The 24,428-nt window shown below is 33.9% G+C and overlaps 1 protein-coding gene across 5 annotated transcripts in view; it reads left to right on the top strand.

Moving 5' to 3' along the window:
* The window catches only part of PHIP (pleckstrin homology domain interacting protein), a 129,863-nt gene that overhangs the window by 60,133 nt on the left and 45,302 nt on the right, over window positions 1–24,428 (top strand). For all 5 annotated transcript variants that reach the window (XR_009054225.1, XM_057738027.1, XM_057738028.1 and 2 more), the window contains 5 exons: window positions 9,569–9,697; window positions 10,766–10,991; window positions 17,391–17,528; window positions 18,251–18,434; window positions 22,247–22,364. Coding sequence is in view for 4 of the 5 variants with exons in the window: in XM_057738027.1 (XP_057594010.1) it covers window positions 9,569–9,697; window positions 10,766–10,991; window positions 17,391–17,528; window positions 18,251–18,434; window positions 22,247–22,364 (795 nt within the window). In the remaining variant the exon portion in view is untranslated. The remainder of the gene's footprint in view (window positions 1–9,568; window positions 9,698–10,765; window positions 10,992–17,390; window positions 17,529–18,250; window positions 18,435–22,246; window positions 22,365–24,428) is intronic.

Genomic DNA, 24,428 nt, shown 5'->3' with positions numbered 1-24,428 from the left:
TAAAATACAGATACTCCCTTTAATTTTTTGCATGATTTTTAATAGCTTCCAAAATACTTCTACTTTGAAAATGCATAATACCTCATTTGGGTCTCATGAAAACCTTGTAACATAATTAGGGTAGATTTTATTGTTACTGGTTTTATGAATGGAGAAACTGTACAGATATAAGGTGATTTGCCCAGGTTTACCTAAATCACAAAGCTGTCATATGGGCACTTGGAGTTTAAACCTATGTTTTTTGTCCCCTGCTGATGTATTCTTAATGCTATCTCTAGGTATGTTTGGTCATTACATAGCTAACTTCCAGCTATGTCCAGTTAGTGATATGTCCAGGGGGAGAATTTTTTCATAACAGTAGTAGCTTTGAGTAGATCTTTTAAGATCTTATTATTTAGTTTGATGATTTTTCTGTCTCAATTTACAAGTTATCTAAGTGCCCTATTTTTTGCTCTTCACTCCTTTGTTCATTTCATTTTTTTTTTTTTTTTTTTTAATCTATAGGCAGCTAGAAGATAAAGCATCCAGCATTGCTATTAAGAAACTAAAACCATTTGAGGGAGAAGTAGAAGCTTGTGTTCACTGTCTGCTATCATGAATGTTGAGTTTTGGCTATAGTTGTAACTATTTGGCTGTGTGTAGCTAATCAGTAAGTTTTTGAGTTACTAAAATCACAATAAAAGTTGATCAACTACAAATTCAATCCATGATATTAAATTGTACTAGCAATCATAAGTTCAATTTAGTAAATACTTTTTGAGCACCATGTAGAGGGATTAGTTATAGTGTTTTGGATGATTTAAGGATGAATAATTCTAGTGGAATATACCCCTTTTTTAAACTAGAAATTAGAAAAGTTTACACAGAGTATTGAGATTAAGTAATATTTCGAGTTTTCAAATTGAAGCTGTTAAGTATTGAATAAATTCACTGTTAAACTTATGGCCAGAAAATAACGAATGGAAACTACCTTTAAAAGAACAAAAATTCCGTATATGAATTTTTAAAAATACAGGTTTTTATCAAGTATGTTTTGAGAGTACTGCTTTAATATTGGTCCCTCTTTTTATGATAATTGAATTTTCTACTTGAAATTTATAATGCTTTGCAAAAGGTAATGAAATCATAGAACAAATAATTATTTTATATTAATCAGCATTTTACTGCACTTTTCTCGCCTATTACAGAAATTTAAAATCTTTTAAAAAAATTTAGAAAGAGTAAAAAATCTTCTATCTTCAAAGTTTTCAAAGGTGAAACCTTGATTTTTTTTTAGTCTTTGACATATAGTAATTGCATTTTAATAAATATATTGTTAATTTTATGATAGTATGAAACTAACATTTCATTGTAGTATGGCACATGATATTCATCATTGAGATAAATATTCTAATTCCTTTTTTTTCCCCTGTATCAAGCAGTTTTTAAAATATTTTTCTTTATTTTAGGACCACCTAAATCTGTAAACAGATTAAAAGATGTAAGATTGAGAGTTGAGATTAAAACTATTTAATTCCTTGTATGCTTACATAATTCCTTAGTTTATTTCATTTCAAAATCTTAAAGAGTCTCACCTTGCTGTAGCTGTTGTCTAGAAAAACTGATGGGGTTATTTTCCTCATTTTTATTGCTAGTTTTCCTCTTAATAGAGGATCTGAATGATTAAAGCAGTTGGGGTGGGTGTTGGGTTTGTTTTTGTTGCTTGTAAGAAGCATATGACACATGAGGTGGTACAACTCAGGGCATGATATAGCATTAGACAGTATATGCTCCCTGCATTCCCCTGCTTTTTTGTTGTTTCATCTTTAACTAAAAATAAAATAATATTGACGTAAACTTTTAAAAGCATTTGTTGGAAAAGCATAATATATAAGGTGGAAGGCTCAAGCCTTTCCTTCCTTTTTTTAATGAACCAGAGAAAGAAGCTAAAGAAAATATTGTAGAGAAGATTGTGAACATAACTTTATTCTTTAAAAAAAAAAAAACTTCTAGGTCTTAAGCTTTACTTATTTACATTCGTCTAAAAACTTTGTTAATTATTCATGTTTCAGCTGAACAGATCCTATATAACTTAAGTATTCAGGGCAAAAGTTGGAGTATTTGGGGATACTTTTTTGAAGACTGATAGTGTGTATTAAGAATATTTCAACCATTGGCAAATAGTTGAGCAAGCCCATGTTTTGTCTTTGGCAGTGGCAGGAGGTATCTTGTTTTGATAAGAGTTCTAAATTCTAGTTAAAAGCCTTTAAGATCTTATTAAATGCTGATAGGCAGATAAATTATTCCCCAGAATAACTTGAAAATGTTTCAGACTTTCTGAACTAAAGTTGAGGGCTTTTGTTTTATAATATTCCCCATTGCCCGAAAGAGGTAAGCAAGTTTAGAAGCTTAATACAACCATAAATGTTCCTAAATACAAAGTTGTTTCTTATAGTTTTTCTTCCCTTTAACTTATCACAGTACAGCTAAATTTTAACTACAAGTTTAACTAAATGAATATTAAGTTAATTTGAAAAGATATGAAAAGAAACTTTGAAATTTCTTATTACTAGGCCATTTGATTATTAGATAGTAAATAAAAGATGTTTTGGAGTGGGATTCGTAGACCCCACATTAGTAGCTTTCCTCATGTCTCTGGCACTTCTACTTTATCTTTTCTGCTCTCTTTTCTCTATTTCTGTTCTAGCTGTGTTTGTGTCTGTTTGTCTATTTCTTTCTCTTTATATCTTTCTATTTCTGTAATGTTACTCAAAGCTGTAGTTTGTTGCCTTTTGTCTGGTTTTGATTTTAATTGAAGAGTACAATGTCTCTGGCTAGAAAGCAATTTTACTGAATTTAATTTTTGCTTTGCTTTTTGTTGTTTCATGGGTAAATTCCAAATAACAATTTTCATTTGTTTAATAAAATTTTCCTTATTTTTTATAATTGTTAACCTTTCTTTCACTTAAGAGATTTTTAAAAAAATGTTCCAGTGTCCACTAATCCAGAACAATATATTTCTCCTTGCAACGTTCCAAACAAGCAGAGGCTGCCAATCCACCACTCAGAATTTTTGCACATGCATACTTCTGACATTAACATGTTCTCAGTGTGACCTATCGTTTAGTTTTGGACAGTTGTAGCTGCATGTATCTAAGAAAGGGAGAAAGAAGCTCGAAATAGGTATATCTCATATTGTGTTCTCTTGTGAATCAAGTTTTCAAGACCTACCTTTCTCTTCCTCTCCCTTCATCTCTCTTTCTCTTGCCTTTTTTCTTTTTCTCTCTTTCCTTCCTTCCCTTTATCTCATTACCTGTCTATCATCATGTAACAAGATGTCATATATACCTGCACTGTTAAAAAGATTTTTTTGATGCTTCTATTCTTTGTTTCAGCCTCTCTGCATAAGAAATTATCTTCAATCTTCTGATTAAACTCTAGTTATTGTCATTTTCTTTCAGGTTTCTGGGGTTCTTTAGATTCTGTCTGTCACTTTCTCATCTATATCTTGGTATCAAAAACATGTCTTAAAATTTGTTGCCATGAATGTGAGCTTGTCTTTCTAGCTTGTCATACTGTATTTTATTTGGTGAATTACTTTTATGTAGTAATTCTTTGACATGTTCCATGAGTCACTATCACAAGGATATTTGAGATTTGATAGTTATAAGGGAAAGTATTTAAAATTACAGAATGTAAACATACAGGTGAAAACATTTTGGTTAGCAGATATTTGAGTTCTTATTCTGTATGTAAGCACAAAATATGGGAAGAGTAAGACGTGGTCCTTTTCTTGTTTTTTTTTTTTATCCAGCTTGCAGTTAAGTAGGGGAGATAAAATATACCTGAAGATAGGTATGGCTAAATGGTTGGAAATGATAGCATGGCATATGAGAAAAGGTAATTGGTATATCTAAAGATGTAAGGATAACTTCAGGTGGATGGTCAGAGGAGAAGGAATTGGAGTCATGTCTTGAAAGATAAATAAGATTTGTGTCAGAAGATAATTTTATAAGTAAGAATAAGATTATATAAATAGCCAAATAAGAAATGTTAAGCCATGTTCATAGAGTAATTTAGAAATTTTTTCTGGAATAGATTTTGAAAAATGGGTGATAAAATATTAAAAAGCATAAATTGAAGTGTCTTGTTGGTGTCCTCAAATTACTTGTAAACATGAAGAATAGTTAACCTAGTGGGGGTTTTGGTAAATTACTTTGTATTCTAGAAACTTAAGAGAAAAATAGTTTGGTTGCCAGTGGTAGTATTTCAGGTATGAAATTGGATAGGTGGGGGAGATCTACTTTCATCAGTGAAATCATAATGAAACATTGTAGGGATAGGTAGTAAATTTGTGAAAGAAAAATATATAGGACTTGGTGTTTTATGGTGATGGAAGGATTAGAGCTAGAGAGTGACAGAAAATTTAATAAATGTGTTGAGTGTATTGAGCCTAGGTGATCTTGACAAAAATGATGCTATTAATGGAAATATGAAAGATATGAAAGAAAATTGATTTTTTAATAAGTGTATTGTGACATAGTGTTGGACTAACTTTGTGGAAATGGACAGCCAGCTTTGGAGATAGGCTGCTTGTAGAGGCTAGTTGTAGAGAGAAAGAAATGTAGTCTTCCTTGTAGAATGATGTCTACATCCTCATGGAGATAGAGAGGACAGTGTAGGGGGCTTAAAACTAAACATTTAGAAATACAGTTTACCCTTGAACAACATTGGCTTGAGTTGTGCAGGTCCACTAATATGCGGATTTTTTAGTAGTAAATACAGTACTACCCAATCCTCAGTTGGTTGAATCCACAGGATGCAGACCGTTGATACAGAGGAACTGTGTATATATGGAGGGCTTGCTATAAGTTATATGTGGATTTTTAACTGGGCAGAGTTGGCGCCCCAACCTCCTCCATTGTTCAAGGGTCAACCTTAGTCATGTTTAGCAGAATGGAGAAGAGATTACAATCTCTAGAAAGTGCGTTGGAAAGACACTGCGCTCTTATTATGTCAGAGGCTAAAGGTAGAGAATAAATTTGAAGGAGGACTTGATTAATAGTATTACTTCCTTCAGAGAAATCAGAATATTGGTAAACAAAAGGTGTTAAATTTGAAGATGAGCTATTTATTTTGGTAGCATTTTTCTTTTGATGAACATTACAGCTGATTTTTCAGAATCGCTTTTATGTATCTACTGGTTTTATCAAGCCAGTTATAGCAGTTTCCTTTTTAAATAAACTTACTTGTCTTGGCACCATTTATTTTAAATAGCTGCCTTTAATTCATGTGTAATAATGTTACCATTAACTAAAGAATTTTCAGTGTTAAAGTAAACATTTAGGAATAATCTTATGAAGTAATTTGATGACACCTGGTTGGAGTGTGGATAGCTTCCCTTAAGATATATTCTTTGCTTACACTGTAGCTATAGTAGTAATTAGAAGGTGACCAAAGCATATTTTAATCACAGGTATGAGAGTGGCTGTCTGCAGTATCCAGTGTACATTCTTAAGTTTATTTTTCCCCAGGTTGATAAGCTTTAAAGGTTCTTTATACATAAGAAGGACTTTCTAAGGGTGATTCTCAGCATAACTTTATTTTTTCAGCTCTTTTATTCTTGGGATATGAGTCTATCTGATAAAATTATTAGAGTGTTTTAAAAGATTCATAATTTAAAATTGTGGAGTATTTTCTAGGTGAGATACTTATTCCCTTCTAATCAATGGTATATTTTAAAAAATGAATGAGACCCCAAAATTGACCCTGGTCATAGACTTGGAATAATTCCATAAGAGGATGATTCCACCTAAAATGATGATTTTTAACCATCCTGATTTGTGTTGAGTTCCTTTAGAAGTACATACTTCTCATATTCATCTCCATGTATGTTCCTCACAATTGATGTAATTTAGACCCTATAATTTTAGTCTGCATTCTGTTGCTTTTAGCATACCTCATTTCCAGATTGTCCAGTTCTTCAAAAAAGGCTTCCCAAATATTAGGTGTTAGGATTTTAGAACTGAGTAGGACTCTAGTGATTGATTAAATGATCTGTATCATTTCCCCGAGATATTAAGTGATTTCCCCATTACTAGAGGAGAGGTCTCTTCAGTCTTAGGCCTCACTTTTCTCTTTTAATTATTCATCTCTCTGCTTCACAAGAATTATATTAGAAGTTGTGGATTGTATTCTGTCTTGAAAAGGGTACTGGTATTCTTCATTAAATATGACAATTCTGTCATCATCAAAGCTCTTAATTCATACGTTTTTGTATTGATTTAATTTTTTCTAAGTTCATTATAAACCTCTAACAAGATTGTGCTGTTCATTTCTTGGAAATATTTCTAGAATTATTTAGTCAGCGTGAGAATTTTCCTACAAAGGAGTTATTTTAACTTGTCTGGTCTTTTCATCTCTCACTTTAAAAAAACAAAATAACCTTATCATAGTTGCTGAATATATTTTTCTATTTTCTTTTAACTCCTTTTCTTCTTGAAATTTTTGCACTTATTAGTAAAAATTTTCTCAGCTTTCCTTACTGTGATTTAACAAGTATGAGTTTTATTATGTGGTCTTTGTTTACATATGTCCCAGATAATGTTTAGCAAGCATGCTGGATATTATTACGGGAATAGTTCATCTAAAATTCACTTATTTTGAAAATTTGTTATTATTCATTTCTTTCTGTTTTAAAACTTACTAGAGCATGCTGTAAGTACTAGCATAAGTTATATAGAATATTAAATTTTATGTTATGTTGACTTATTCTCCTTTTGAGCTTTAATTTTATGATAGGTTCATGTAACTTCTTTTCTAAATATAGTTTTTAATTGAAGTATAGTTGTATAATATAGGCTCATATAACTTTAATATGAATAGAAAGAATATTTTCTTCCTTTTAGTTTTTGAATTGTTTCATTGCTTTCTAGTTACACATGTATATTTAAATAGTGCCTTCATTATTAAATTTTTTCCTTAAGAATTCTTAGTCATAAGAGAGAATCATTTATTTTATGGTTGGCTTAATTATAGCATAAGTCATAAAAATAGCTAGGGTATATTTACTTATATAGGAACGTAAAATATTTTCCTACTTTGTATCAACTGGAAAGCCTAGACAGCAGTTTGTAGTTAGGGCTGTTTATTAATTATGTGAGGAGCTTTTTCTAAAGATAAATTTGGCGTTTTAAATAAGTTTATGGGCACCTTTTCTAATTGGTTCGTAAGTAAAGCAGATCCATTGTCTTCTTTAATGAATAGTTAATCCAAATAATGTACTTTTCAAATACACTTTCATATTCTCCATATAAAAGTCACTCTGGAGTTATACGGATGGCTTATACCGAGAAAATTGGTACCATTCTGCCATATTCACAACGGCATGTGTTATTGTATAGGAACACAGTGGTCTTCAATAGGATTACCATTTTTTCTTTGCTTTTTTTTAGAGCTTTAGAAGTTCTACCTCTCCCAAGTATTCTTTTAGAGATCTTCTACTAACTGTAAATGTGGAAATATTGGTAGATAGCATGGGTATAGGGTTGATTAATCCTCACCACCACTTCCCCTGCCACCTCCCCAAAAGAAAAATGTAGAGCAAGATTGCCTAAACATGATATAAAGGATACTATACTTATGAACATTTATCAAACATACTTTGGCATTGCTGAGTCAAACTCTCAGATCTCTTCCTCTGTTCTGCTGTATACTTAGAATTGTAAACTTAGACTTATAATAGTATTACAGTTCTGGAAGCATTTATTATATTAGATTTATAAACTAGTTGGTTTTTTTTGTTTGTGTTTTTCTCTTTGTCTTTTGTGAAATTTCGAGTGAATTGAGATAAATAAAAGACCTAACAACACATGGCCAAGACAGTTTTAATTCTTTGGTCTTGAGTTTTTTTATGTAAAATCTATTTAGAGGTAAACTTTGTTCATGTGATTAGTTATTTATTTATAATAGTTCATGTAACTTTTTATTTCCCTAGACAACACTGAAAAATAGAGATGTGAATTCTGACATTTCTACTTGCTGTCTTTCATTTTTGGAAAATATGAAGCTACATAGCTACTAACTCCCTGAGGTTAATCTGGAGAAGTAGTTCTGTTCTTTCTCATTTTTAAATAGTTTTAAAGTAGACTTGGAATCAGTTCCCTTTCTCTGTTATCTTATCCTCCAACGTTCTGCACGACCAAGAAATGATCCTGTTTCACTTATTCATTTTCTTACTTTTATGGTATATCTTTTACTGTATTAGACATTAGATTACCTCACCAATTTTCTTTCATATGATTAAATTTTAAGGCAAGTTATTCTTATTTCTTTTCCATTATTATCACCATTCAAAACAGCATTAATAAACACCAGTGTGCTCATTCCTTCTTTTGAACGAGCCAAAGGAAAAACTAGGTTTCTTTTTGAAGTATTCCCATTTGTGGAATATAAACTATATAAACTTCTTAGGCAGAGCCCTTCCTTTTAAAGCAGCATTTTCTCTTTTGACCAAAATGCAAACTTTCCTTGAGAAATCAACTATTCTTCAAAATTTTAATTTCACTTCTGTACTTGGTGAACTGTGTATTCATCCCTATGCCATATTTTTAACACTAAAGAAAGAAAATTACCACTTTCTCTCTTTTCCAAGCATTTACTGGGATATTACTAATAAAACTCAGTTTGTTCTAGATCAGTGGATACCGGAACAGAGAGGAGGTATTTCTTACCTGATAATGTGTGTGTGTTCCGATTCTGCTAATCCAGAAATCCAGTCACATTTGTTAAAAATCATCCTTAGTTGCTATTTGTTAGGGAGTCAACTCCCTATTTTAGTTGTTTTCTGAAATTCAGTCCCTAGATGTGCTTTAGATAGGGTAGAATTTTTACCTCTTTCAGAACACTGCTAAAGAAGTTTTCAACTGGAACATAGTCTGAAGAAGCACTGAGAGCAAAAAAATTCAGAGTGGTGATTGGCCACCTCTGTTTGATTGACAGGTTGCAGGGAGAAACCCATTCGTTCTGGATTAATGGAACTGGAAAACAGAAAACAATTATCAGGTAAAAAAAACCTTTTCTTTAACCTTTGAAATTCACCATTTTAAAAATGAGTCAGACCATCAAGGGAATTTATTACCAAAAAGAAACATTTAGTGTCTTGTGAGCAGTGATCTCTGGCTATTACTTCAAGTGTTACCGGAAAATCGCTACAGTTACTCCACATTGTCAGCCTTTGCTGAAAGGGCTTGATTAAATGCAGATAAGATGGATTGTAAGGTGCAGTTACATTTCAAATCTGCTAAAAGACATGAAGCAGAACTATGGGTGGGGGAGAATGGTGGTGTTTTATTTCCTGACTTGGGTCTGGTCTATGGATAAAGATAATACGTTGCTTTTCAAGGCTTTTAATCTGGCACTTTTCATGAATATTCACAAAGTTTGTTACTATACTGTGTTTGTTATATCTACACTTCATTAGGCTATATACTTACATATCTTTTATCATAGAATTTTAGTAACAATAGTGACCAGCCAGTTCTTTATATTTTAATGGCAGTTTTCTGATTGTTGGTTAAATACATTTCAGATTGAAGGCCAAGGACATGGTGCAGTATTTGACTGCAAATGCTCTCCTGATGGGCAGCATTTTGCATGTACAGACTCTCATGGACATCTTTTAATTTTTGGCTTTGGCTCCAGTAGCAAATATGACAAGGTAGAGTATGATGACTATATATCTTCTCCTTATAGTTGTTTGTTTGTTTATTTTTAAATCTTAGATGTTTAGGGGTTGTATTTTGGAGAGGAGAGTGATAATAATCTTTATACTTCAGAAGAAATAACTTTACTTAGCCTGCTAGAACAGCCTAGATTGCAGTTCTTAGGTTGAGGTATATAAGATGGGTGTTGGAGATGTCCATAGAGGGATTCATTGAAATTATGTAAAATGTTTTATTTATATGGATAATATGCATTTGTATCCGGTACACTTCTGTGGCTTTTATGTGGTTCACAAAAAAAGTATGGTCTACTATGATGGTAGCTAATATTTTTAAATACTAAAGACCCTATCTGAGAGTAGTGACTAAAAGACTTAAATAGTTTATTTGTGGTAGAGTTGTTTAAAAGGTTATCATAGTAAAAACTGAAGAGTTCAGGTTTAAGAAATGCCAAATTAAACTATAAAATTTTGAAGTTACAGATGTGTTGGGTGTGAGCTCATATTAATAATTTTTATGTTATTTCAGAAATTTTAGAGAAATGCTTATTAACTCTTAGAAAATCATGTTAATTTTTTATATTATTGTATGAACCATGCTTACTGTATACTTACAGATTTTCTTAAATTGTGTGAGTAGTTTCATTAGAGTTTAATTCAAAGAATAAATTGATTTCTCATTGCAAATGCTTAAAACAAATCATTACCATATGTGGTAATTTTAAAAATAAGATAAAGCATGATAGCTCTGAGAAAGTAGAAGTACTGCTGAAAGATTTATGCCTGGATTTAATCTTACCATTTAAGTTGAAATTACGTAACTTATCTTTAATGTTTTTTATGAATACAGTCTTTTCCTATTCCAGAGAAAATTCAAAGCAGCTACTTTTCTAATAAAATTTAATGTAGAAAATATGAAGATTTATTTATAATTAATTTAAGAAAATAATATTCTTTTATATTATTGTTTAATACTATGATTTATATTAAAATGTTTGCCTTCCATTAGAAATCTATAATGATAAATTTTTCCTTGTCCAATTTTTTGGGCCTTTCTTTTTATAGATAGCAGATCAAATGTTTTTTCATAGTGATTATCGGCCTCTTATCCGTGATGCCAACAATTTTGTATTAGATGAACAGACTCAGCAAGCACCTCATCTCATGCCACCCCCTTTTTTGGTTGATGTTGATGGTAACCCTCATCCATCAAGATATCAGAGATTAGTTCCTGGTCGTGAAAATTGCAGGGAGGAGCAACTCATCCCTCAGATGGGGGTAACTTCCTCAGGTAAATGCTCATTTTAATAGATAGACAAATTTTCCTTTTTCCGTTGAAATCTTATCAAATTGATAATTGGGTAGAACTTTGTTTTTAGTTATTTTGAACAAATGAGAAGTAAAATGACTTTTATACTTCTTTAAAGTTCTTTGAATGATGCTTTTTTTTTTTTAAGAACTTTTATTGAGATACAGTTAACAGACAATAAACAGCATATATTTAGAGTGTACAATTGGGTGTCCCAATCTCCCAATTCAGTCCCCCCAAACCCTCCCTGCTTTCCCAACTTGGTGTCCATGTGTTCTCTACCCCTGTGTCTCTATTTCTGCCTTGCATTTCCTCTTTCATAGTTGTTAGCACTTGCCTTATGTATTGAGGTGCTCCTATATCAGGTGCATATATATTTATAATTGTTATCTCCTCTTCTTGGATGTATCCCTTGATCTTTATGTAATGTCCTTTCTTGTCTCTTGGAACATTTTTTATGTTAAAATCTATTTTATCTGATATGAGTATCGCTACTCCAGCTTTCTTTTGATTTTCATTTGCATGGAATATCTGTTTCCATCCCCTCACTTTCAGTCTGTATGTGTCCCTAGGTCTGAAGTGGGTCTCTTGTAGACAGCATATATATGGGTTTTGTTTTTGTATGCATTCAGCCAGTCTGTGTCTTCTGGTTGCTGCATTTAGTCCATTTACATTCAAGGTAATTGTCGATATGTATGTTCCTATTAGCATTTTCTTAATTTTTTTGTTGTTGTTTTTGTAGGTCCTTCTCTTCTCTTATGTTTCCCGCTTAGAGAAGTTCCTTTAGCATTTGTTGTAGGGCTGGTTTGGTGGTGCTGAATTCTCTTAGCTGTTGCTTGTCTGTAAAGCTTTTGATTTCTCCATGGAATCTGAATGAGATCCTTACTGGTAGAGTATTCTTGGTTGTAGGTTCTTCCCTTTCATCACTTTAAATATATCATGCCACTCCCTTCTGGCTTGCAGAGTTTCTGCTGAGAAATCAGCTGTTACCCTTATGGGAGTTCCCTTGTATGTTATTTGTCATTTTTCCCTTGTTGCTTTTAATAACATTTCTCTTTCATTTTTGTCAATTTGACTACTATATGTCTTGGCATGTTTCTCCTTGGATTTATCCTGCCTGGGACTCTCTGTACTTCCTGGACTTGGGTAGCTATTTCCTTTCCCATGTTAGGGAAGTTTTCAACTATAATCCCTTGCAGTATTTTCTTGGGTCCTTTCTCTCTCTCTTCTCCTTCTGGGACCCCTATAATGGGAATGTTGGTGCGTTTAACATTGTCCCAGAGGTCTCTTAGGCTGTCTTCCGTTCTTTTCATTCTTTTTTTCCTTATTCTTTTCTGCATCAGTGATGATCACCATTCTGCCTTCCAGGTCACGTATTTGCCCTTCTGCCTCAGTGAATCTGCTATTGGTTCCTTCTAGTGTATTTTTCATTTCCGTTATTGTGTTGCATATCTCTGTTTGCTCTTTAATTCTTCTAGGTCTTTGGTAAACTTTTTGATCTTTGCATCCAATCTTTTTTCAAAGTCCTGGATCATCTTCACTATCATTATTCTGAATTCTTTTTCTGGGAGGGTGCCTATCTCCTCCTCATTTAGTTGTTTTTCTGGGGCTTTATCCTGTCCCTTCATCTGGTACAAAGTCCTCTGCTTTTTCATTTTCTCTATCTTTCTGTGACTGTGGTTTTCAGTTCCACAAGACGAAATACTGCTGATACTGCTTGATACTGCTGTCTGCCCTCTTGTGGAGGAAGCTATCTAGGAGCCTCCTGTATGCTTCCTGATGGGAGGGACTGATGGTGGGTAGGGCTGGATGGGTGGAGCTCAGTAAAGCTTTAATCCGATTTGGTGCGCATATTTGATGGGCGGAGCTCAGTAAGACTTTAATCTGCTTGTCTGCTAATGGGTGGGGCTGTGTTCACACCTTGTTGGTTGTTTGGCCTGAGGCCACCTAGTGCTTGAGCCCACAGGCTCTTTGGTGGGGCTAATGGCGGGACTCTGGGAGGGCTCACACCAATAAGCACTTCCCAAAACCCCTGCTGCCAGTGCCCCTGTCTCCTCGGTGAGCCACAGCTGTCCCCCCACCTCTGCAGGCAACCCTCCAACACCAGCAGGTAGGTCTGGTTCAGTCTCCTATGGGGTCACTGCTCCTTCCCCCTGGGTCCTGGTGAGCATATTTTTTTATGTGCCCTCCAAGAGTGGAGTCTCTGTTTCCCCCAGTCCTGTGGAGGTCCTGCAATCAAATCCCACTGGCTTTCAGGGTCTGATTCTCTGGGGATTCCTCCTCTCGTTGCTGGACTCCCAGGTTGGGAAGCCTGACGTGGGGCTCAGAACCCTCACTTTCGTGGGTGGACTTCTGCAGTATAACTGTTCTCCAGTTTGTGAGTCACCCACCCAGCATTTATGGGATTTGATTTTAACACGATTGCGCCCCTCCTACCATCTCATTGCAGCTTCTCCTTTGTCTCTGGATGTGGGGTGTCTTTTTTGGTGAGTTCCAGTGTCTTTCTGTCGATGATTGTTCAGTAGTTAGTTGTAATTCTGGTGCTTTTGCAAGAGGGAGTGCTCTTTGAATGATGCTTTTAAACATTGCAAGACAGTTAAGTAGCATTGAAGATTTAAAGCAATAATTTTGGTCTATATCTATTTATAAGCTTCTAAGGACTAATAGTGTAAGTTTGTATTTGGTATGAGATGAGTCAGTTCATTTATTTATTCATTGAGTAACATACATTGTGAGTCTCCTCTGCCCCTGACACTTGTTAATCTGTGATATTCAGGAGTGGATTAAACAGATGCAATCCTTGCCCTCATGGAGTGAGTTAGATTAGTAAATAGTTATAAACAAATACATAGTTGAAAATTACAGTAAGTGTTATTAAAGTGAATAATAAAATAGTATGATGTGAGAGAGAATAAGACTAGATAGCCTAGAGACTTCCCTGGTGGTCCAGTGACTAAGACTGTGCTCCCAATGCAGGGGGCCCAGGTTTGATTCCTGATCAGAGAACTAGATCCCACATACTGCAACTAAGAGTTTGCATGCTGCAACTGAGACCCTACACCTCTGAATAAATAAATATTAAAAAAAAAAAAAGATTAGACAGCCTATTCACATGGAAGATTGTTTGAAGAAGTGATCAACTATTATAAGTTTAATAAAAGTAAGATAGGAATGAAAAGTGTTGCTGTTATGGAGGGTGAAAGTCGAATTAGTTGAAGAATCGAACGGGAATTGGAATGGAGACAAGGTCTACAGGCTTCTTCCCTGCTTTTGACAAGAAGAATAGCACTGATTTATTAAATGAAAATAATGAAAAGACTATAAAGAAGGTTAAACCAGTTTTGCAATTATGAATCTTTGTTGTATTTTAGACTAGAAAAATGTTTGTGAAAATAGTTTAAGTTCTTGACTAGCATTAAATGGACAAAACTTTTAAGTAGATATGAAGGATACATATGGGATGTAATATATAATGAGTAAGTTTTAAATAATGAATTTAGATTCTGTAAGCAGAATCAATCTCATTGCATTGTAGCAAACCTGTCTCTTATTTTTCTTAAAGGATTGGGCATGAAATTATAATGAAGATGAACATACTGGATAGGAAGGGCTGCTCTTAGAACTAGACATGCCCACTCAGGATGGAGGGTGAGGAGAAGCATTAGAGGAATAGTCCCTACTGCTACTGGTGGAGAATAGTACAGGCTAGCAGACCTGAATATCTAGAGGATGTGAAGCTATAATGTTTCAGTACGTGGACACAATGTGAACTCAATTTAGTAAAAGGCAGGATTTGAGAAATCTAGGCAAGCATTCAGATTAGAGAATTCACAGTTGTTAGAGCAGGCTTGGTCATAGGACTGAAATTAAGATAAATGTCTTCATTCCCTTAGTGGGGAACTGGCAAGAATCAGATCTTGCCCAGGTCTCAAATAGACACCTAGGCTGGGATTTCAGGCACAGGGAAATAAAAAACAACTCATTTATTAAAATGTCATTGCTACTTAATTATCATGATTATTTTTCTCTCCATTTAACAGTTTTTAAAGTGCTTTCATAAATATCTCATTTAATCTTTACATCTATGATATCCCAATTCTAAAGGTTAAGAAAATGAAAATTTAACAACATTATGTCTTGTTCAAGTTAAAGTACGTGGAATCATAGGCACTCAAATCCAGCTCTGATTCCCAGTCCATTGTTCTTTCTTCCATGCTAAGCTGCCCTTAGAGTAAAAGGTGGACTTGATCTTGAAAATGAAATAGTCACCAGTTATAGTATTTGGCCACAAGAGAACCCAGAGCAATAGCTATGGCTTCAGAGTGAGTCACAGAATTTTTAAGTCTTCTGGTAGTTCACAGAATTCAGGGTAAATATCATTTCCTTCATTATTTTAGATGTGCCAGGTACAAAAATAGAACAAAAGAAAAATATTTTTTGAAAAAACTTTAGCATCATTTCTAATTATATTTCTATTTGCAAATCTAGATCTCTAGTAAAATTTATTTGGGGAAATCCCTTAGAGTTGGGTAAAAATAGTTGTTGGATATTGTAGTAAGTTGGTTTTGAGTACCGTTTTGTTATAGCTACACTGAACAATACACTTTAAAAGTTTCCTCAGTTATAAACTTGAGCTATATCAGATTACTCATCAATGTTCAAACATGAGATATTTTCTCACCAGCATACGAAGAAGGAGGCATCCATAGGCATTTTAATTTTTACCTCCACTTTCTAGCTTTGTGACCTTGGTCAGGTTATTTTGTCCCATTGAATTGTAGTTTTCTCTTATAAAATGCAATAACATAATGAGTTTAATATATATAATTTCCCCTTTTCTTATCCCTTCATACTGCTACTACCTCATTTCAGAATATATTTTGTATATTATCTTACTAGCCCACTCTGAAAGTCTGATCTCATTAAGTCCTTGCTTACATACCCACACACCTGATATTAATTGCTGCCTTCTTGCCTCTCATTGCAATGTCTTTCATATGTCTTGTAACACTTAGACATTTTCTTATTCGTTTAGCAGGATTGAACATCTTTATATGCCTAGCATTGTGCTCGGTTTAGGATTAGAATATAAAGATGAATAAGAAAATTCATGTTTTTCAGAAACTAAGTAGTGGGCTTCCTTTCTATATTGGGTTGAGTATTAAGATATGTGCACAGTCAGTCCTTCAAACTCCTAGATTGGGCATCTATGAAGTCAACCAACCACGTATAGAAAATATTCAGGAAGAACACTCCAGAAAGTTCCAAAAAGCTAAACTTGAATTTGTTACTTGCAGGCAACTATTTACGTAACATTCATATTGTATTTACAATTTACATAATGTTTCATTGTATTAGGCATTTCAGGGGTAGTGTGGAAAGATTTCACATAGGAAATATCGTGGAAATGCCATTTCACTTGGTGCTTGAAGGATGTTAGCATTTATTACATTTGTACTTGAAATGGTCAAAAGCTCCAAAGCATAAACGTGTGTATCCTGTTAAGAGAGTAGAAGAGTCAGGTAGTCTCATGACTGGTATAGGTGAGAATTGATGCTGGAAAAGCAGATGGGTTAAAATACACCAAGTTCCTCCCTACTTCAGAGCTTTTGTACCAGCTCTTACATTCTGTCTGGAGTGTATTCTAGCTCTTCACATGGATGACTAATTCTTTTTCTTCAACTCTCAACTCAAATGCTTGCTTTTCAAAGTGGGCTTCTTTGATTTTTCTGACTCACCATAGGTAGTTCCCATCTCTCTTTCCCCATTTTCTCTTTTTCATCACTTTCTTTATGTTGACAACATTTTTCACAATCTGCATTTGTGTATGGGCTTATTGTTCAATTTCCCCATTAGAATGTTAGCACCCTGATGGTCAGGGACCATGATGCATCTTATTCACCACTGGATCCTCAGTTCCTTGGCATAGTTCCTAATACGTAATGGGCACTTAAGAATTTGTTGAATGAAGCAGTAAAGCTTTTTGAGGAAGTGGGTAATCAGATTTGTCTTTATTAAAAGATCTAAGATGAAATCCTTCTTTTGCCACTTACTAGATACATGACTTTGAATAGTTACTTTAATTTCCTTATCTATAAAGTAGAATTAATAATACCTATGGGATTGTGGTATTGTAAGGATTATGTTAGTACCTGAATCATGGTAAACACTTAGTAAGTTATGCCATCATTGTCGTCATTGTTATTTTTGTTAATTAGGATTGAAGGGGGCATGTTTCCTTTGTTTTTTCCTCTCTCCCATCATTTACGTTGCCATTTTAGGTCTTTTACTTAAACAAAATTTATGTTTAATTCTGGACTCAAAGTGAGGTTGATAAGTAAAATGGTTTGAAGTATCCTAGCATTTTTGTGATTTACATAGGACTGAACCAAGTTTTAAGTCAGCAAGCAAACCAAGAGATCAGTCCACTGGACAGTATGATTCAAAGACTACAACAGGAGCAAGACTTGAGGCGATCTGGTGAAGCAGGTATCAGTAATACCAGCCGTTTAAGTAGAGGTAAGCAGTGATTCTTTTAAGTGAAATATTTAAAAAATTGAAACAGTCTAAACCTACAACAGGAGAGACACAATTAAACAAATATGAAAAATCCGTAATATGAAATATTAGGCTGCCAAAATTATCATGTTTTGGAGAATATTTAAATACCTAAGAAAATAGAGTATAAGATTTCAGACTATGGACAATGAGTTTTTTAATATGTATATTCTTCCAAATTTCCTATGGTAAACATGTATAATTTAGAAAAATGTTAAAAATAAGTTTATTCAGTAATTTATGGAATACATTCAAAGCCACATTCTCGAACATTTCACCATCCTTATTGTTGTAAATTGTTAAACTTTAGAGAAAATTTAAAGCAAATTTATGAACCATAAATGTCCTTGGGTTTGTGTGCTTTTGCTTCTTATATAGCTTTCCCAAAAATATACAGTGGGCATTTTTTTTTTTAAGTAATGATTTTACATCTTTGGAGCTTAAGAGTCCTTAGTTATGGTTCATTAACTTATCTAGTCAACTGAATAACCATATTTTGTTTTTATTAAGCTTTTGCTTGTGGTTTAGTTCCTAATTTAGTAATTTGATTATTTGCCACAGTATGAAGTTTCATGTGGAAGAGAGTATGTACTTTTTCCCCTGGTGTGTGTTTGTTTTTCCTGTTAGAAGCTAATGGAGAAATGTCTCTGAATAGAACTTACTGTATTAATTTTTTCACTTAGGCTCTACAAGTTCTACCTCAGAGGTTCATTCACCACCTAATGTAGGACTAAGGCGTAGTGGTCAAATCGAAGGTGTACGGCAAATGCACAGTAATGCACCAAGAAGTGAAATAGCCACAGAGCGGGATCTTGTAGCTTGGAGTCGAAGGGTGGTAGTACCTGAGCTATCAGCTGGTGTTGCCAGGTAAGGGGAACTGTGACTTGTTATGTACCACACTTGTTTGTATTCATTTTGAATTAATTATACTCTTCAGAGTACCTTTTCAGCTCTAATTTGTTTTAAGTTTATCTGAAGAGCTAATATTTTAACTATTCATGATTCTGGAGAAAAGTTAAATTTCAGTATATGTCCCTTTCTAGGATGATTCATGTAAATGAAATGTGGAGAGTGTTAAGGTGAATGGGGAGGTGGGGGTTATAAATTTAGTTTGAACAAATAAGAGATTTTATTTTACTGAGTAGCATATTTAAATCTTAGTTTGTCTTGTTTAACTGTATCTTAAAACATATTCATAAAATTTGTTATAATTCAGTTTTTTATGAATTTTACTAATCATTCACACCATGTCATTCAGAGGCATAGTGAAAATACATTATTATTATTTATTGGTAATAGGTTATATAAATATTTTTAAATAATTCTTTTTTATATCTAAAAGTATACATATATAAATTAAAAAGTATTGATTTAATGTAATCCTATTCTCAAGGTCATTGCTGTGAGGGAAGTTTATATCCAATTACTTTTGATTCTTTATTAATGAAATACTCATGAATGAGGTCCATATGAACCCCAACTAATACTGAATATACATTATAATATTGTACTATAATTAAAAAAATAGAAAGATCATATTTGATTTTAGGATTTTCTAGTTCTTAAAAGATAAGAGTAATTATATAATTAAAAATATTTATAATCTCAATGTTTATATATATTACGCTTTTTGATTGGACAATACTTCAAATTTGTGTTAGGTTTCAGGATTATACACCTAAAGTTTAAATTTGAACCATAACTATCTGAAGACAGATATACCTAGATATTCTTAATAAAAAAGTAACTCTCTTAATATTCTAATATTAAGGTTTGAAGAGGGTACAATAAATAACACCCATCATTTTAAAAGTAGTTCTGAAGTAGTTGAAAAATAACACAAAAGAATAAGATAAGAAATCAGAAAATTACTTTTATTATTGATACAGCTGTGAAGAACATGACTTATCTGCATGAATGTGTGCTTCCTAATACTGAACCCCAACACAGATAGCACTGGGCCACAGTATTTCTCCCCATGTGAGGCAGCTGGTTTGCTTTTTTAAACTGCAGAGCAGAATTTATACATTGACAATAGGGCACAGGACTGGGCCATGCTAAGCTGGGTTTTCCTTCTAGAACACCCTAATTAATTGGTTCACTCTTCCTCCCCTAGAGAAGAATGAGTAAGGAGGTGAAAAGAGGCCAAGAGTTGGTTGCTAGTTGGTGGTGGAGGTCCCTGCACACAGAGCAGTGCAGAAGATTTGTTTCTCTTCAAATATTCATCACCTTTTTATCTCTTACTTGAAGCTTGACCACTGAGCGTATGTCCAACAAGGCTGTGGCCATTACTTCAAAGGATGTTTGGCCTACTTGGGGCTTTGCATTAAGTCCAATCACATAACCAACAAAGGAGTAATGTCTATTATATATAAAGAACTCTTGAAACTCAATAGTAAGCAGAGCAATCCATTTAGAAAATTGGGCAAAAGCTATAACAGACATTTCATCAAAGAATATATACAGATGGCAAATAAGCACGTGAAAAGATATTCAGCATCATTAGCAGTTAGTGAAATGCAAATTAAAACTTCAGTGAAATAATCTATGTACCTATCAGAATGGCTAAAATATAGTGACAGCACCAAGTGCTGGGATACATGTGGAGAAACTGGATCCCTCATGCGTTGCTGGTGGGAATGTAAAATGGTACAGCTACTCCGGAAAGAAGTTGGCATTTTTTATAAATCCTAAACATAAGACTACCATATGATTCATTGATTGCACTTTTGGGGACTTATCCTAAAGAAATTAAACTTATTTTCACACAGAAACCTGTACACAAATGTATAGCAGCTTTATTCGTAATAGCCAAAACCTAGAAACAACTCAGATGTCTGTCAGTGGGTGTATAATTAAACAAACTATGGTATATCCACACTGTAGAATACAACTGCATTAAATAGGAACAACCTATTGATATACAACTTGGTTGAATCTTCAGGGACTTATGCTGAGAAATCAGTCTCAAAGGTTTTGTATTAATCCATTTATGGAATACTCTTGAAATGACAAAAGTATAGAGATGGAAAACAGATTAGTGGTTGCCATACATTGTGGGGAGGAAGGGCTGAGGAGGAGGAGAGAAAGGTGGATATGATCATTAAAAGGGCGCCACAAGGGGTCTTTGTGGTAATGGAAATGTTCTGGGGTGATGGATACACAAACATACATGTGTGATAAACTTGAATAGAACTAAATACACATAGACACACACTCTCTCACACACACACACACACACACATATGAGTAGAAGTAAAACTGGGGAATTCTGAGTATCAGTGGGTTGTATCAGTGTCCAGATCCAGGTTATGATGTTGTACTATAGTTTTGCAAGATATTACCATTGGCGGAAGCTGGGTAAAGGATACAAGGAGCCTCTTTGTATTATTTCTTAGAACTGTATGTGAATCTACAATTATCTCAATAAAAAAGTTTAATTAAGAAAAACAAAAAATTAAGAACAAACAAAATTAAATCCAAGGCCGTTCTTTTCACAAGATTAAATTCGCTTGTTTCCATTCAGAATTATGACCAGCTGCATTAGAGATTCTGTAATTAAGTATAAAATGACAACATTAATATACCCTAGTAATAAAATATCAACATTATAGAGCTCTTCCAAGTTTGAATATTAACTCCTTTCCAACTGTGATATCTCCAGGGAAAAATTAAAGTTCAAAGATTAGGACTTCCTAGCTGGCTCAGAGGGTAAGAATCTGCCTGACAATGCAGGGGACATGGGTTCGATCCCTGCCCCAGGAAGATACCACATGCCGCAGAGCAACTAAGCCCGTGCACCACAGCTATTGAGCCTGCGCTCTAGAGCCTGTGAGCCACAACTGTTGAGCCCATGTGCCACAGCTACTGAAGCCCACGCACCTAGAGCCCGTGCTCTGCAGCAAGAGAGGCCACTGCAATGAGAAGCCCACGCACCACAATGAAGAGTAGCCCCTGCTCACCGCAGCTAGAGATAGCCCGTGTGCAGCAACGAAGACCCAACACAGCCAATAAAATAAATAAAGTTCAGAGATCAAATACCCTTGCAGTTCAAAAACTTTAAAGTTTTAAGGAATTAAAATTTTTTAAATCTCTTGTCCTTGTGAGTTCAGGTTCCATGGAATTAAAGTGCACAGTTAATGTTCCTCAAAACTTCTGTTGCTCAAATTCAGCTTGATACCTGGATAGAGTAGAAGATTTTTCAGTGGCTGAAGCCTGACCTACCTTTCACTGGAGAGAATGTAGTTCTTTCAGGGCTTCAGGAGTTAATATTAGTTCTACCTCAAGGGTCTGTTGTGCCTCTTTTTTTGTTTGTTTTTAAGATTTCAGCTATCTGTATGGAACATAAGGTTATCACAGCATAAGCCCAACACTGACATAATTTTTGAAAAATAAACTGTTTTTAATTCTTGGAGCAGTTACCTTAGGAGTAACCATGTTCTCAGATCTTAAAACTTTATTTGCCAAAAACCATAGCAGAAACGGTAGAATCAAGTTCAAGTGGACAGAATCTGTCTTTCCAGTATTCCAATCATTTAATGCTCAATGTCCAGAGCTCACAGTCTATGAATTTAAACTAAGAAATCTTTGTCACATGCCTCATCTGAAAATAAAACATCAAGAGTAACATTCCCTTATAGACATTATAGGTTAAGATATGTGGCTTTTAATTCTTTCAGTAGGCAAGAAGAATGGAGAACTGCAAAGGGAGAAGAAGAAATAAAGACTTACAGATCAGAAGAGAAAAGAAAACACTTCACAGTTCCAAAAGAGAACAAAATGCCCACAGTCTCAAAGGTAAATAGTAATTACTTTTATGTTTAATATTTGCTTCATAAGTGTAGTGACCATTTTAAGGCCTTTTTATAATTAAAGATGTTAATATTGTAGACAGGATATTTAACTAATGAAATAAAGTAACAGTTAATTTTTGATTATCTTTGGATTATCTTTAAATCTTTAGTATTACGTTTCCTACCTACAAAGTTTGTCTGTTAAAATCCAGGATATAGCAAGTAAAAATAATAAACTACAAAGAAGCAGGGAAAAAAAAAACACAAAGTTTGTCTATCATCCTCCTCTGGAAAATTTTTCCAGTCCAGTGGATTTCAATTGTTTATGCCCTAATCTGGGAGAGGTATGTACTTACCTCCTTGAGTGTCAAGGGATGACTGGTCTCTTGACCCAGCTTTGTGCTCCTTCCTCTTATTTGAGCTCCTCAGACCTTCTAAAGTAGTCTCGTTTATTATAACTCTCTTTTCTGTTGTTTTGTGACTTTGAAAGACTCACGTAGTCCTTTGCTATTTTATGTTTCCCTTTACTAGGGGTATCATATCTTGGCATCAATAGGACTCCACACTGCTAGAATTTCTGTTAGTATAATCTGAAATAATATTTTCTTTAGGTTTTTTGGTGGTGGTGGTGGTGGTTTTTTTCATGGTGGCTGGAAAGCATACCCTTTTTTTGGTATCCTTTGCTCTGAATCCAAGGATGTGGGGACATAATGCATATAATGATTGTGAGTTTGTATTGCCACCACTTTCATGGATGGAATATGGTAATATCTATAAAAATTAAAAGGATGTGCTTGTCTTCTAATCCAGTAATGGTACTTTGAAGACCATTTTTTTAGAAAGAAAAGAATTGATGTGAATGTATATGTGTGTGTATGTGTACAGATATTTATAATGTCTCTGGTGGCAAAAACTGAAATAGCTTTAGTGTCTTTTGGTGGAAGAAAAGTAGGAATGTCATGACATATATATATACCCTTGGAATATTATACAGCTTTTTAAAGTAATGAGTTAGAACTCACTCCATTGCCTTGGAGAAATGTTCATGATGTATTTGTTAAGTGAAAAAAAGCAAGTGGAACAGTAATATTTATAACATGACCTCATTTTTGTTTTTCAAATTTTATGAGACTAGAGAAAGGTTTGAAAGCACCTACTAGGCTACCAACATTGATAATCACAGATGTACAAATTATGAGATGCTGTCTTTCATCTAAGAGTTGCATTATTTTTTTTCCTCTAATAATAGAGGGTACTTACTGTGCAGGGGGGTTGCATAAATTAATACCAAAAAAAACTGTTTAGAAAGCAGTTATAAAATTGATTTTGACAATAGGTTTGGTCCCCAAATTACAGTGCTTTAAATTTACTTATTTCTCCTAAATATGTATTTATTTCCCTTTAGGGAAATGTATTTCTTTCTGATACAAAAGCCTTGATACGTGGTCAAGGTCTGGTGTGATGCCCTCTGTGTTGAGAACTGAAGCTCTAAATATTTCTGATTCTCTTGTGTGTGAATTTGACCTTGTTCCTCAAGATATGAGGATTTTCACATAAGGCTGTGGGATGGAAGATCATTTAAGTGAGGAAGGTACAGAGTACATATGCTCTCCTGAGGAAGGTTTTTTGAAGTTGTTCTGCAACATTGTGCCCAATATCCTGTTGGCCAGAATTTAGTCACCTGAAATTCTGACAACGAAAACTTCATTTTCTGTGCAAGAAGGGGGGAACAGATGTTGGTTGACAACCAGCTTTTTCTTCTGCATTATATATTAAGGCATTAAAAATGTTCCTTGACTTGAAATTTATTCTAAAGAAATACAAAATAGTGGATAAAGCTTTACAAAATGAAACAAAAAAAAATTTTTAGTAGAATAGATTTGAGTAGGTAAATAATATTTATGTTAAAAGAAGCAAGATCCATTACATTCTTAACAATAAATTGCTCAAAGCTTATGAGATTGTAGTTGAACATTATTTCCTTTTTTATACCTTTTACATATTTCCCCAAATTTTTGCAAAATTACAGAACACTGCAGTAATTCTCTTTAGAGAGAATCTTTGTGGG

Source organism: Hippopotamus amphibius, chromosome 6 (assembly GCF_030028045.1).
Source record: "Hippopotamus amphibius kiboko isolate mHipAmp2 chromosome 6, mHipAmp2.hap2, whole genome shotgun sequence".
Taxonomy (NCBI): Eukaryota; Metazoa; Chordata; class Mammalia; order Artiodactyla; family Hippopotamidae; genus Hippopotamus; species Hippopotamus amphibius.
This window is presented reverse-complemented; position numbering and strand designations above follow the sequence as displayed.